The following is a 16,352-nucleotide window of genomic DNA, read 5'->3' as shown; positions in this document are numbered from 1 at the left end:
AGTAGCCATTTTTGTTATCAATTTTGAAAATAGTTATGGCAGAATGCCAAAGCCACTTGATCCCTACTTCTTCCACCTGTCTCTGTATTTGGTATAAGAGTCTCTTGTGCCCATCCCCTAGCCCAGCCGCCGTGGTCCTGATAAGTAGAAGAGACCATTCATTATTTTTTTTAGCCATGATGTGGAGATGCCGGTGATGGACTGGGGTTGACAATTGTAAACAACTTGGTGTTGTAAAATTGTTTACAATTATTTTTTTTAAACAGTGGTTTAGACACTGTGTTTTCACCTCAGAGGTCCTAGGTTTCGCTCCAGCCCAGGCTGATGAGATGGAAGGCTCCTCCAAAAGATGTCTGCAAGTTCTACTGCCGGACTTGAGCACGTAATCTAGGTTAGCGCTCCAGTGCAATACTGAGGGATTGTTACATTGTCTTCCAGATGAGAAGTTAAACCAGATGGATGTTGAAAATACCATGATAATATTCAAAGAAGAACAAGAAGTTCTCCTGGTGTCCTGGCCAACATTCATCCAGCAATACAATAAAACAGATCAACTGGTCTGATCGATAGATTTTTGTTAGGTAAGGGTATCAAGGGATATGGGTCAAAGGTGGGTAAATGGAGTTGAGGTCCAGATCAGCCATGATCTAACTGAATGGTGGAACAGTGAGGGGCTGAATAGTCATCTCCTGGTCCTATCTCATTTGCTATTTGTGCGCACAATTTGACTGCCACGTTTGCCTACAAAACAACAATGACTATCCATCAAAAAGTAATTCATTGGGTGTAAAATGTCCTGAGTGCATAATAAGATGCTGTATAAATACAAGTTCTTTCTTTACATGAAGTGAATTTATGAGGTGGTTCATACTGAACTCTGTACTAAATTGGCAGCCATATTTAGAGAAGTTAGGATGGCTGTGGTTAGAATTGCCACGCTGGTTCAGTTGAGGCTTGGACCCTCGGGAGAGAGCAGGAGGAAATTGGAAGGGAAAATGCATTTCTTTAAGGTTTACCTTTGTCTCGGAGAGCTGACGTTTCAGTAGCTGTAGGGCCTTCTTATGTCCATGCTCACTGTCCTGCAAAGCTTCATATTGATCCTTCAACTCCCTCTGCAATTAAAAGGTAAATGAGTTTGATTGACAGGCAGACAATATAATCAGGGGAAGCTGGTTTGGGAGTATCTGATCCTGACATGTTATGATGCTAATTAATACAAACACAGTTAAAACAAACACAGCTGAAGTGACATGAGTCTATCCTCTCCCCACCACCTCCCCAAGTGAAACTTCAACCCTTAAGACTAAGAAACTGCTCTGGGTCTCCTATTCAGCAGTTAACTAACTTGTTAGACCTCAATTTTAACTCGGGGCGGGTTCGGTGTGTGCAGAGGGCCTGGGCGAGTGACAAACCCGCAGGCTGAGGCCTAGAGAGATTTTGACTCCCGGGCCTCGTTTAAATATTCAGGCTCGGACTTCCGCCAGAACTCAGCAGGAATCACTGCCTGGTCAGTGGGCGGGAGCGGGAATTCGAGAGTTGGGGGGAACGGGGTGGAGGTCCAGAGCTGATCGTGACTGGGGGCCGGGGGGTAGGGGAAAAAGAAAAATAAGATGCCCGGGAAAAGGGAGGCCCAAGATTTCCTTGTAGGGCCTGGAGGAGCACTCCTGCTGTTCCTGGCCCACAAGGAAACTTTAAAACTTACCTTACTTGGCCTTTTCTGGCCCTCGATCCAGCTGTCAACAGGTTTGACCAGGCGGGGAAGCCACCACTGCTCCCTTACTCAGGCCTCAGGTTAAAAAAAAAAAATCGCAGATCGGGCTGAGATGGCGTCATTGGAGCCCGATTGGTAAATTTAAAGGAGGGCCCCGTCAGCTTGGGACTGGTGTCCTTTCCAACTGCAATTTTAAGTGCCCCGCTCCATTTTAACTGCTCCCCCACCACCCTGTTGGCAGGAGGAGTTAAAAACGACCCCTTCATTTTGAAGGTCATAGAGAAAGATTTTTAACACAGAAATTCCTGATTTTAGTAGTTGTGCTGGAACCTCTGCTCTATCACATGCACAACGGGCCATCAAATGAAGCGGCAAAGTCAATAACCCAGGCAACCAGCTGTGAAATACAATTAGAAGCTATTTAAACAGCTGCAATTGCACTGGGGAGGACGGGACAGATGTTGACTAACCAAAAGCACTGAGGAATGGTGGGCAGCAGATTAAGGAATGCCAGGTTTACTGGCCGGATGTTGGATGCCTTGCTGGAAAGGGTCAGGCAGAGGAGGGGCACCAATATGAGCCTCCCTCTCCCAAAGTACCCTGCAAAGCAGAAATGGAAGGAGGTGCTGAAAGGTTGAACGCAGTGTCCTGCACCCAAAAGAGTGGCAAAGACATCAGGAAAAAGATGCCAGTCCTCAAGAAATCGGTTATGGTAAACCAACTTCACCTCTACATGACAAGCATCCGGCCTAAATCCAAATTCCAAAAACATCCTCTGTGCTAACAGTTTAACCATTTAATTCTGGATGATACTAACAATGAGATCAGGTTACCTAGATGCAGTTCTGCCACGGCAAGATACACTTTGTTTGACTGGGGATATGCAAATGTGTGCTTACAATTATAAAGTGCATATTGGCAACCTATGGACACAGCAACAATTCTTAAAAGCGCTTCACACAAAAGAAGAAGAAAGAACTTGCCTTTATATAGCGCCTTTCACAACCTCAATGTCCCAAAGTGCTTTACAGCCACTTAAGTACTTTTGAAGTCTAGTCACTGTTGTAATGTAGGAAAAGCAGCAGCCAATTTGCATTCGGCAAGGTCCCACAAACAGCATAGGAACATAGGAATAGGAGTAGGCCATTTAGCCCCTTGAGTCTGTTCCACCATTCAATGAGATCATGGCTGAACTCCATATACCCACCTTAACCAAAGGTATTAAGGGATATGGGGCTAACAAAAATCTATCAATCTCAGATTTAAAATTAACAATTAAAATTAACAGCATCAACTGCTGTTTGCGGGAGAGAGTTCCAAATTTCTACCACCCTTTGCGTGTAGAAGTGTTTCCTAACTTCACTCCTGAAAGTCCTGACTCTAATTTTTAGGCTATGTCCCCTAGTCCTAGACTCCCCAACCAGCGGAAATAGTTTCTCTCTATCTACCCTATCAGTTCCCCTTAATATCTTGAAAACTTCAATCAAATCACTCCTTAATCTTCTAAATTCCAGGGAATACAACCCAAGTTTGTGTAATCTCTCCTCATAATTTAACCCTTGGAGTCCAGGTATCATTCTAGTAAATGTACGCTGCACTCCCTCCAAGGCCAATATATCCTTCCCAAGGTGCTGTGCCCAGAACTGAACACAGTACTCCAGGTGTGGTCTAACCAGGGTTTTGTACAGCTGTAGCTGTAGAATGCGAATGACCAGATAATCTGTTTTAGTGATATTGGCTGAGGGATAAACATTGGCCAAGACACGAGAGAGAACTCCCCTGCTCGTCTTCAAAATAGCGGTGATGACTGCTCAAGGTTCCTGCCTTGGCTTCAGCCCCTGGGGGATTTCGACCTCACAGGGCCTGCTTAAAAATAGACTCTGCTCGCTGGAAAAAAAAAATCAGACATGAGTCACTCGTGTCTATGCAAAATACGCTGCAAGATCTGGCCAGGAGCATTGAGGAGTCCACTACCCAGATGTGCACAGTCATGGATAAACAGTTGTCTGCCCTGCAGTCTTCCATGGACCACATGGCAATTTCAGTCAGATCTGATTAAGAGCCCTCAGTTGTGTAGGTCATGGGCACAGTGTAAACATCTCTCATGAATGGTCACAGTGCTGCTATAGTAGCCTAGGGCTCCAATATTACTAATGCATTCTCAGTTGGCTTTAACATGCTGAAAAATCAGATAGAGACAAACTTGAGGTAGGAATTCACAGATCTCATATCTGCCCAAACTTCTGCTGTTAGACAGATCAATGGACTATTGGTGCCCAGGGACAGATCAGCACCCAGCAGCAAAGACATGCCTGGAGTAGGAACGGTTCGGGAGCTGCCTCTCAAGGTGATCCCACATCCAACCCCTTAAGCAAACCTCTGCACAAGTGGCACTAAGTGTGCCAGGTCACAAGACCTGACATGGCTGATTCAGGCACAGGGATATCGCAGTGCGCACCACACCGAGGTGGCGGTTACCAAAATCCCAGGAGACGGTCAACAAAACCGTGCAGCTATCCAGCGGACTTCCTCTTTCCAAAGCGGGATCACTTAGAAGGAGCAATAGGTTAGACGCCACATGTCAAGCACAAGCCACAAGCACAAAAGAGAAAGTGCTGTGACAAATTGCGCTAACAGAATTCACACACTACACAAAAGGTGCTGAAATTGGTTTGAACTTCATGCTGAGTATTTATTTATAGTTGTTTAGAATAAAGGCAGGTGCTCAAAAGATAGGAACAGATGGTATTTAGGCAATTGTACAGAAAACATAGAAAAAAATAGGAGCAGGAGTAAGCCATTCGGCCCTTCGAGCCTGCTCCGCCATTCAATATGATCATGGCTGGTCCTCTATCTCAAAGCCATATTCCCACGCTCTCTCCCCATACCCTTTGATGCCTTTTGTGTCTAGAAATCTATTTAGCTCTTTCTTAAATATATTCAGTGACTTGGCCTCCACAACCTTCTGTGGTAGAGAATTCCACAGGTTCACCAGCCTCTGAGTGAAGAATGAAAGGGGAGATGATGATGGGTTGGACGCTTACTTTGTAGATGTGATTCGTCAGGCTTCAGAAATGGTGTCGCTGTGGCACTTATTGGACTACATTTCGAGTCTGTGCCTGGTGCACCAGCCTTTCCGGTTGTATTGCTGGTTTGGTCACTCACTCTTCACCCTCACCCTCTTGCTCTGCCATGGCTTTGCCATCCCGTTCTTTGGGCCTGCCTGCTGAGATGTTAAGGAGCACACAGGTGCTGACAATTATTCATGAAGCCTTGGGGTGGGGGTGGTGTGTGTTGAACTCCAAGTCGCCCCCTAATCGGTCAAGACATAAGGAGCGTTGCTTTAAGATGTCTATATGGTTGCACCTGTACTTGCATTGTGAATGGAGCACTGAATCCAAACCCCATAACATGCAATAGAGTGTAGGTTTCAGCTGGAGTGCACAGCAGCTCACCTTTCAGTCCACAGTCAAGTTAACAACTGCAGTCTTTGCAGCAACACCAGCTGTATGAGGCCCAGAGATATCGGCCTTGGAACTCAGCATGCTTTCCACTTAACTTTCTAGTATCCCAGCAACAACAAGGAGAGTGCAAAGTTAACTAAACGGTAATGGGCAAGGGGGGGGGGGGAGGAAGAGCACTGGGGGGACTGGGAGGAGAGAGAAAGAAGAACGTTGTTTACTAGCAGATAGGCACAGCCCACAGTGCTACAGTGCGTGTTACATACTTTCCCTCCAGAGCGGTTTGGCAGCATGTGAGCAATGGGCAGGATGGGTGCTGTAGACACCAGTCCTAAAATTACTGCTCAGTGCAGGCGGTAGGACCTGTGTCTCTGTTCTTTTTCGTTAACAATTACAATAGATTTTTAACACATTCTTCTTTAACCCTTAAGCATATAGGGAAAAGACAAAGTTTTTTCCCTATCATGGCTCGTGTGGTAAATGCACCGCCCAGTGTGATATTGAACTATACAGACCACCGACACCAACAATGACCCTATACATTTGTATGGTACCTTTAATGCAATAAAACATCTCAAGGTGCTTCACATAGGGGAGACGGACTAAACGGTAAAGGACTTAGGATAGAGATGGACCAAGTGGTTGATGGTTTCGGAGAATTGGGTGAAGGCACAGTTAAAAAGGTAGGTTTTTAAAGAGGGGGTGGGGGAAGTAGCTCGAAGCAGAGGTTTAGGGAGGGAATGAGTCAGAGTATTGGTAAGGTTGCTACAATTTTGTCCCTGTGATATGGAGAGGACAAAAATAAAAACAGGATCTCTCCTGCTTTTCGTTAGCCAGCATCCCCTGCTGGAAAGTGCACGTGTGGATGTCAATAAGGACAGATTTGAATGTGATGCCTCCATCGATTGAATAGTCTGCTGCGACTCACTGTCTAGACTCGCACATGTAGAGTGGCTACTTAAGTAAAGAACTAGTGAGCAAAAACAATTGCACTGAAGATCATGGTGTTCAGGCATCTTGAAGACAGCCCTCTCTTTCCTCCCTTCGATAGTTCAGCCGGTAAATGTACTGTCAAGTGTGGGATTAAGCCATACAGACCTTGAATAGCCAAGGTTCAATCCTCAGTTTTCCCCCAGTTAAAGGCAGATCGGCAACCTTTTAGAAAAAAAACACAAGGGCCCCGCAGGTAATGCAGTGACATATTCTGAGATGAATCATGCGACTGGTGTCTCTCTCTGTTGCCGAACAGGTTCAATGCAATGTGCCCAGGATCTTTCGAACAGCAACAATCAGCAGGGCAGGTTAAAAAAATTATGAAAACAAGGCCTCGGCAGAGACAAAACGACACCTAAAAAAATAAAGTTACTATCCAATTCTTGGAATCTGGCACGCCCTTCCCCTGAACACTTTTTTTTAAAAAAAGTCACAGCTGAATGCCCACCCTGCTCATTGCTTATTTAAACAGTACATCACCACAAACAAACAAACAAACAAACAATGAGAAAATTATTCCAGCCCAACAAACACCTGCTTGTAGCATGCAAGTTGGGTTTAAGAGGAGGAATTTCAGTCACTCAGTACGGGGTAGGACATTTAGGACTGAGATGAGGAGAAATTTCTTCACTCAGAGGGTGGTGAACCTGTGGAATTCTCTACCACAGAAGGCCAAGTCACTAAATATATTTAAGAAGGAGCTAGATAGATTTCTAGACACAAATGGCATCAAGAGGAATGGGGAGAGAGCGGGAATATGGTATTGAGATAGAGGATCAGCCATGATCATATTGAATGGCGGAGCAGGCTCGAAGGGCCAAATGGCCTACTCCTGCTCCTAGTTTCTATATTTCAGTCATTTTCTCTGGGTCGGGAGTAAGGCACGACTGGAATTGCTTTCAATTAATTTTTTTTTTAAAAAAGCTTTCTTCCAATATTCTTCCCTCCACTTCCCGTGGTTTTCACTAATGCTCAGGTACAGTTGTGTAGGGCACCATCTGGTACTTCATCCAAGAGCTCATTCTTCACGTGAGCCTAGATAGTGTCAGCCGGCTGTTCGATTATGGGTTGGCCCAGATCTGATCCTCAACTGACATTTACAAATGCGCACATTCTAGCAGGGGACACTGGATAGCGGTCAGGAGCAGGAACAATAGTTGATTTTTCCTATTTCTAGCCTAGAAAAGTGCCAGAACCAATTTTAGCAGGCCAACTACCACCCAGTTGAGACCAATTATCAGCAATTGAACCTGGCGTCTTCCTTCCCGGTCTGTATGATTCAGCTGTTTTTGTTCCTTTCAAGTTCCAAATGCAGCTTCCCACTCATTTTTCCTCCTCCTGCCATCCCCACTCACTGTGGTGAAATAAAGATTGATTGTACCTCATTCTTTTCCAGCAACTCGAAACTGTGGAATTCCTTACCTCCCTCAGTCTTCCCTTCCTCCCACAGTCTACAGACTTTTAAACCCATGTACGGTGCCAAGAAGGGCAAACTTTGCCCTATCCACAGTACTAACTCGAGACTCCTACAATCTACCACAATCCTCTTCAAGTCAACTTTCTGGGAGTGTCTCAAGGCATGAACGTGAAAGCTTAGGCCAATTTTTTGCTGAATGTTTTTAAAATTTTCTTCTCTCTTGATGATTTCCTTACTGCAGTACGGTCCATAGACACAGTGGTGTCTCACCTAAACAGTCATCATTCATGTGTGTGTCATGATAGTAAGTGTCAGCATAGTATGGACCATGGGAAGATATCACAGCCAAACCCCATCCAGTCCTCCCCAAATGTTCACATCCGCAATTGCAGCATAGGGTCACTGTGTAACAATCAGGAACACAAAACATGTTTATGGTCCATGGTCCCCAACTCCCTCATTTGCTATAATGTAGTATATACCACTGTGAATGCACGGATTTACACGTTAAACACAAATGAAGGAGGGGAAAAAGGAGTTCTACAGGTACCTTTTTATTAATACTGGCAGATTTCCCATGGCGGTAAGCACAGTAAACCAGATGTTCCTTCTAAAAGATTGTAACGCAATGTATTATTCTGCTGCTGAGGTGGAGCGGTGTCTTTTTAAGGCTACAAAGTCAAACTGATGCTAAATAAACACTGGGTGAGTTTGATTGTGGGGACTTCAGTTAAGGGGCTGCAGATATTGTGGCTCTAGTATTTTCTGTTCCTGGAGAGCTATTCTGTACATCCAAAGTGACTGCTAGAAGCATTGCCTAGAATAGGTTAATCTGCATATAGTTAGACAGTGTCATGTATCAGTGTGTTGCCAGGGTGTGACATAAGTAGTTTGAAGTTCACATGACAGGAAGTCCACGTAGACACACTTTATAAATTACGAGATAGATGGATGGTCAGAGATAATATCCCCCCGTCCTGGTACATCAATTCAGTAATATGTCTGAGCGCACGTCAATATTTTGGTCTTACAAAGCATGATAAAATAACAACATCACAAGCTCTGTATTAATATAACTTACTGATGATTTTCAAATCGTAGATCTTTCTTCAATGCTAATATAACTGTTCCCAAATTCCACGGTGTTTCTATAGGCATCCTGCTGTAATACTGGCGGGAGGCTGAAGGGACTCCGCCATTTCTGCCAGTTTCTGATTTGACTTGCAAGGCAAGGAACTTCTGTCCGTCCCTCACGAATCAAAATGATGGACCAGAACCTGGAATGGGGTGGGGGGAGGGACTCCTAAACTGGAGTTCCTGCTACTATGCTTCAGTCAGGACCTGGTGTTTCAGTGATGACTAGTATGTTGAAACATGAGGTATACCAGCCTCCACAAGGGCAATTGTGAGCTCCGTCGATGAGCTCCATACCTAGTAAGGGGCCCGGACTCCCCAACAAGACGCTTTTTCAAGAGAATTACTTCCTGGATCAGCATTCACACTTGGGAGCCAATCAGAGCTGTGGTTGGGGTCAGGGGAGGGGCTTGGGCTTGGGCTTGGGCAACCACCCCCCCCCCCCCCCCCCCCCCACCAAAGTTTGGGCAACTGTCCTAGTTTCCTGGTGCATGGAGCAGGCGGGTGCCAAAGAAATGTCTCGAGTGGCACTTCCACCCGCTGACCCCAAGCAAATGAGGTGCCTTTCCACTGACCCTGCAAATTCACCACCTGTAGAATGTCAGGGCCAACATTACTAGGATCTGCCATTTCCTGTAAGATTATTTAAATTTTGGACCAGTTTCATACCTTTCTAAAAACAAGCACTGGAACGGAAAGCCCTGCACATACCTGAATCATACTTCTATAACCATAATCTATCTCCGAGCATATTGCAAATCCCATTGGGAGAATGGGAGTGGAAGCCAGGGCATGGGGCAGAGAGAAAGGAATGGGCCAGGCCTCTGTCACTCACTCTGCACCCACAACATCTGGCGATTTGGATTCACATAATGTCAATTTTGCACGAGTTTCTGTTTGCAAGTGTTGCACTTGGGGTCGATTAGGCTATCCTTCCTGTCCTGCCCTCGGCATATGGGCACGTCACCCATGAGTCCATTCAGTCATGTAACCATTACTTTGATGATCTACCTCATCTTCTCGCCTACTACCTTGCTGATGTCGTGCACAGTGAACCTTGACCTGTCACTTTGGTTTCTCAATAAAAGAGAAGCAGAAAGACTCAATTTATGTAAACACACAGCAGCTTGGTGTTATTTTAACACTCTGGGCTCAGTTTTAGGGGGCAATTGCGGGTGTGTTGGGGCCGGGGTGGGGGGGGTGGGGGGCTCCGAAAATCGTGGAAATCCTGTTTGGGTTCGGAAGCCGGCTCCAACCCGCTGACTTCCGAGTTTCCTAGGGACCCACGTGCGTGCGAGCGGGCGACCCGAAAACGGAAGTCCCACCGGCAATTAAAGCAGACAGGATGACAGTTAAAGAGCCAAATGTACCTCATTGAGGTACTTAAGGCACTTTACCTGTGACAGATGAAGTGATTAAAACGAGTTTTAAAAACTTACCTGGGCAGCTTGCCCACCGCTTCTGATTCACGTCTGGTGAAACCAGGCATGAAGGGCCGGATCAGGGAAAAAGGAACTAAATAAATCAAATAACAAAAAAACCATAGAAGGAAGTTAAAACACAAAATGAACCTACCTTTGCACCTTGCTCCGATGTCTAACGTCACCCTCTCCGATCTCCCCCTCTTCACCCCCCAAAGTCCTTCCGATTTTCTCCCTATCTTCCACTCTCCCCCCCCCGCCACCCCCGATCTTCCATTCCCGCGCCGGATGCATCTCGCTCTCTCTCTTTCTCGCGCCCCCCCCCCCCCCCGCGTTGCCACTCCTGACGGCAGCCAACCTGTCAATCAGGTTGGTTGCCAGGCGCGAAACCCGGAGAGGACATTAATCATCAGCAATCAACATCCGATCGCGTCGGAAACGGTAAATTTTGTTCATGCGGGTTTGCCACGCACACCTTCACCCCCCCCCGCTGCCAACCCGCCACCATTGCAAAATCGACCCCTCTGTATTCCTAGCAAAAGACATAACACGTACAAGATTAGACGCCAAAAGTCTGCAGCAAGAGTTACTTTGTCCCAGGCTGCCTTGCATATGCATTGCCTCCTCCCAGTGCCAGAACCCAACTTGGAATGAGTTCATGATCAAAATGGCATTAAAGTTGTTTGGAGACACAGATGCCCTCAAACACTTGCTGTGCACCAGAACTAAGACTTTTGGAATTAATTACAGGTCCTTTGAGCTTTTTCCCCCAATTTTAAATTGAAGGCCAGGAACAGCAGGATTTTAGAATGCATAAATCATTACGCTGCTCTCCAATAATAGCGAGAGAAATAACAAGAGAGAAAAAGAGCAGAAAGGTTAAAAAGGACAAAGGAGAGTAGGAATACATTAATAGACCAGAGTCTTTTAGACATGTGTGTGATCTTGGAGAGAATGGGATGAATTTGCTCAGAGCCTCCCCCCTTCCTCTGCCATAACTTCACTGAAAGTGCGATGGAAGCTCACCCAACAAAGGAGGCTTGCACGGATTCAAGGGAGGGAGCTGAGGGATTGTAACGAAATATAAATGTGTTAAATATTTACATCTGTGAACGAGTGGTGAGATTCATTTAAAATGAAGAGGAATGGCGTCCTCGATGGCTCAGTGAGTAACTGCACTGCCCAGTGTAAAGCCGAGCCACGCAGACCTGGGGAAGGGCCCAGGTTCAGTCTCGAAGCTATGGTGAACTAGCGGACCTTGACTAGGGTGGTAGCAGGACCACTACATTTGCCCATTGGGCCCCTGGGCAAGAAGAAAGAACAAAGTAGCAAGAGCCTTATTCCATATTGCTATCCAATGACCTCCCTGCACCCTGTCCCGCTGGAAAAGTGCATATATGTGGAAGTTTGGTGAGGGTAGAATTGGGCTTGACTGTGCTCAGTCAATGCTTGTAAAGTGTTAGGGGCTCACCATCTAGGCTCACACATGGAAGGTGCTGCAGGACATCCTCACCCATGGAACATTACTCCAGAAAGATTCAGTGGCCTTGGGAGAGGAAGAAAGAGGACAAAACAAACTGAAGAGCAATTTGCAAATGGCCTCAGAGACATAAGCAATGAGTTACCAGGTCATAGGGTTGGCACCGACTCCTTTTGTTCAATTGCTCTCAAAGCAAATCCTCAGGCCCGGTACACCACGTGCGTTTGGTTTTTTTTTATTCCTCCGATTTTCTCCCTTTCTCTCCTGAAGGCCTGACTCCTGCTGGGATAGGATTCAATTGACATTGGCACTGCTCTAGTACCTTGCCCAAGTGACCATTCTTCATGTGTCAGCAGACTATTCCACCATGGCAAATATGATAAGTGATCCTGCTTCTGTCATCACCAATCACTCGTACACATCCACTTTCCAGGATAGGTCGCTGAGCAGTGGGAATCCAGGCTGCTTTTTGTGACCTCCCTCCTTGGCCCAGAGGGTGCTGGATCCAAATGTAGACTGCTTAGCACCATCCTAGCCGAGATCAGCTAAGTCAGCACTGACTGGATTTGTATACATTTAACATACACCACAAGCATTGGGCCTAGAGTGACACACTTAATCCATGCCACACCCAGCATGGTCAGTGGGTGGCAATCTTGCAGTACACCACCTAAAGCCATACATTCTGGGCAGGTAAAAGGGCGAGCAACACAATGGCTGCACTTACATGACCAAAGTATTGATCAACATTTAGATAATTAGGTGGGTTTAATGATAGTGGTCTATTTCCTCAAAAACGTAAAGGATACAGAACCAATTATCTTTAAACGGCAATGTTTGTTTTGGGCTAGTGCTGCCTTCAGATCTTCAGATCAATATCCAAATGCCTCTGGCAAAAATCAGGTCCAAGACATGGCATAGGGAATGGGAGGGAAGAATGGGGCGGTGAGGGGGTTGAAAGGAAAGCAAAAAATTATTTCTTTGGCTTTGTATGTTTAGAGACTAAATTTTATTTGCCTCACATCTTTAGGAGCTATACCTTCAGTACTTAGTTAGTTCTGGTTTTTGTGGCTGCTTTGCTTGGGTTTCAAGCTCAGATTTATGACAGTCAATTACTCAAGGCTGGACAGATATTCTATGTTGCAGCAAGTCTCAAAGGCTCTTACATGATTAACTCTCCCTGGTTTCCAGAACAGAAGGCAAGCTCAGTGCAGCTCGATTGCTGCTAGTACCTGCCACAGTGAATGCATGGTCGAGGTCAATTCTTTCCCAGCAATAACACAGCTGTACTTTAACTATATACCAGAGCTGCCAACACTGGACAAGTCCTGTGGGTGAGATTTTCAGCTGCAAGCTGTATTCCTCACACCAAGCATGTATATACGGTTAAAAACAGCAAACTGTCTCTGTTACATGGGCTGCAGGGGACAGCAAAGTGGCCCTCTCTTTCACCTTGACTTTGTTTCTCTTTCCAACACGAGTAACTGGATAGAATCACAGGCCCCGATATTTCCGGGAAGGCGGGGAGGGTGCGGGGGGAAACCAGGCAAGGCCGGGGACGCTGAATTCAACAGCAAGGCCTCATTATAACTTTTTTCTTCTGTTTCCCGCCCGGCAACCTGGGACCCTTGGAGACGATCCCCGGCAATCGGGAGGGAGGGAGGGAGGGATCAGGGCTTGGGTGGGGGGGGGGGGGGGGGGGTGGTCGGCCTTCGCGGGAGGGAGGGAGCAGAGGAGGCCAAAGGCTTCCTTGAGGGTCCAGGGGGAGCACTCCTGCTCCTCTTAGCCCACAAGGAGTGCTGTAAAAGGCACATCTTCCTGATCCGGCAACTCCCACCTCAATTTCACTGCCAGGTTTTCCCGAGTCCTGGAAAACCCACGTGGCAACTGTTTGGGGACGTGTTCCCCATTTTTCAATTTTTATTCCCCCCACCCCCAAGACGCTCTCCTGCCCATCGGGGTGGGGGGGGGGGGGGGGGGGTGTTAATATTGAGGCCACAGAATCATACAGCATAGAAGGAGGCCATTCAGCCCATCGTGACTGTGCCGGCTCTTTGAAAGAGTTATCCAATTCGTCCCACTCCCCTGCTCTTTCCCCATAGCTCTGTGGGCTAAGAGGAGCAGGAGTGCTCCTCCCGGACCCTCAAGGAAGCCTTCGGCCTCCTCTCTGCCGATCGTGGCCTCTGGCTCGCTCCCCCCCCACCCCAAGCCCCAATCCCCAATCCCTCTCACCCCTCCCTCCGGATTGTTTCCTTTTCAAGCATATATCCAATTCCCTTTTGAAAGTTATTATTGAATCTGCTTCCACCACCCTTTCAGGCAGTGCATTCCAGATCATAACAACTCACTGCGTTAAAAAAAAAGTCTCATCTCCCCTCTGGTTCTTTTGCAAATTATCTTAATAGTAATCAGGAGTAGGAATCCTGGTTGATTTTGCCCTCTGTAGCCCAGGGACACTGAAGCTAACTGTACTGACCCAACCACTGCTCTAGCCGAGATCAGCTAACCTAGCAAATTTCGGACCTTATGTGGGACCTTCCAATCTGTGTGGCTCAGTGCTGCACCAGGCCGATCGGTGGAGCTCTCAATATACCTCTATTATCTCCTATTATTGAGGGGAGCGTGGCGGGGGAGCCTCCCATCCCCCCCCACTGAAGCCAAGACCAGCAAATTTTGGTATTGCAGGTACAGTACAGCAATACCCAGGGCACAGGACCAAAAAGAAACAGTACAAATAACATGATGCAGTTTTATTCACCAGAAAAAGGAATTTAAGTAACAAAAGAAGCCATGCAACGAAGTGATGTTTCTCACAAAGCTTCAACCTGTGAAAATTCTGCTGCATAATCAGAACATCCAATAATTGGAGTGCAGATGATGGAGGTGCCAATATATTATAAATCACTGAGCCAAGCAATTGTGCAATCACAGATTTTACTAATAACTGCCCTGAGATAGCTTTGAACTACAGAATAGTCTAGTTAATTATTGTCCCAGATTCTAAGAAAAAGCTCTTCATTATTTATATTCACTGAGCACATTCTCTGCCAACCCCTCCCCCACCTCAACCCTCATTTTGAGGATATCAACTGGCAGAGTAGCAAAGACAGTGCTGGAAGTGTGGGTTACTATTGATCTGAATTGATGCTTATGGGACAGCTTACTCTGAACTCTCCAGGACAGAGCTTGATTTACCTTGGCAGTCCCCCTCAGCCAATAACAACGACAAGGAAAAGGGAGGGGCGGGGTGAAAAATCACTAGTTTGCGATCAGCAGCAGGAACCCTGTCTGATACTCTCTCTCTCTGTCCAGTGGTCCTGAGCGCAACTGTAGCATCCCAACCACAAGGGGCCATTGACTGAGAATTATCACCAGCAGAGCAAAGGGGTCATAAAGAAGATTTTTTTTTGCACAGTTATTAGAATGTGGACTGGTTCACCACCAGTGGCTATTGAGGTAGAGAGTCTAATGTCATTTAAGCATGGACAAGTATTTGAAAAGGAAAAATATAAAAGGATTCAGGGAAAGAGCAGAGAAATGTGATTAGAGTAGATAGTGCCAGCTGAAGTATAAAATCATGGAAATTACAGCATAGAAGAAGGCCCTTCAACACATCATACCCATGCTCAGATGTTGTACTTTTGTCATTGAGTCTTATTTTTAAGCCCCCACTCCAGGGCTCGAGCACATAAACTAGGCCAACACTGCAGTGCAGCACTGACAAATAGCTATGTTGTTGGAGGTGCCGTCTTTTGGATAAGATGTCAAATTGGGGCCTCAACTGCCTGCACAGATGGACGTAAAAGATCTAATGGCACTATTCAAAGAAGAGCAGAGAGTTTTCCCAGTGTCCTGGCCAAAATTCTTCCCTGAACCAACATCGCCAAAACAGATTAACTGGTCATTTGCTTCAATTTGCTTATCTGAGGATCTTGCTGTGCAGAATTGGCAGCCACATTTGTCTATATAAAACAGTGGCTCCAGTTCCAAAATAATTCATTGGCTGCGAAGCGCTTTGGGACATCCTGCGGATGTGAAAGATGGTATATAAATGTAAATTCTTTCTCTGCTAACTAGCACTGGCACAATTTCCTCTTCCCATGCTGTAATTTCAATGAACTGCTACCCTTGCTTAGACGAACTAACTCAACACAGCCGGCAGCTGAGCCCGACACCATCCTGTTTGGCTCACAGCCAAGTGCACATGATACCCTTAAATATTCAAACAGTAGAAAGCTGATTAGACTTGGTAATTTTTTCTTTTGTAATGGAAGTTTTTCCTAAGGATGAAATCATGCGGCAGAAAGTTCCTACTAACCTTTCCACCGTGAATCGTTATTAGCTGATTGCCACATTGCCCCAGATGGGTTATTCATTTAACAGGGCTGGAATAATCTGGCTCCAAGAGAGGTTCACAGTTCCAACACAAACTTCTGACATTAACAAGAGAAAGTTAATTAACAAAAGTGATCCTTTATTCATTAATCCCATCAGATTATACATTTTCCTTAAAAGGGGTCATTCTAGTTCAGTGGGTTAATCTAGGTTGGAACTGAGCAGTAGAAAGGGCCCGGGTTCAATCCTGGCCTGTGCTGATTTGGCTGATCTCAGCCTGAGGACATTAAGAAGATAAGAACATAAGAAATAGGAGCAGGAGTAGGTCATACGGTCCCTCGAGCCTGCTCTACCATTCAATAAGATCACGGCTGATCTTTGGCCTCAACTCCACTTTCCC

The 16,352-nt window shown here is 46.1% G+C and overlaps 1 protein-coding gene across 4 annotated transcripts in view; it reads right to left on the bottom strand.

Moving 5' to 3' along the window:
• trim62.1 (tripartite motif containing 62, tandem duplicate 1) overlaps positions 1 to 16,352 on the bottom strand; it is a 63,183-nt gene that overhangs the window by 19,907 nt on the left and 26,924 nt on the right. For all 4 annotated transcript variants that reach the window (XR_010958239.1, XM_067970615.1, XM_067970616.1 and 1 more), the window contains exon 2: positions 1,017 to 1,112. Coding sequence is in view for 3 of the 4 variants with exons in the window: in XM_067970615.1 (XP_067826716.1) it covers positions 1,017 to 1,112 (96 nt within the window). In the remaining variant the exon portion in view is untranslated. The remainder of the gene's footprint in view (positions 1 to 1,016; positions 1,113 to 16,352) is intronic.

Source organism: Heptranchias perlo, chromosome 32 (assembly GCF_035084215.1).
Source record: "Heptranchias perlo isolate sHepPer1 chromosome 32, sHepPer1.hap1, whole genome shotgun sequence".
Classification (NCBI taxonomy): Eukaryota; Metazoa; Chordata; class Chondrichthyes; order Hexanchiformes; family Hexanchidae; genus Heptranchias; species Heptranchias perlo.
Note: the sequence above shows the minus strand (reverse complement) of the source record. Positions and strands in the feature narration are given on the sequence as shown.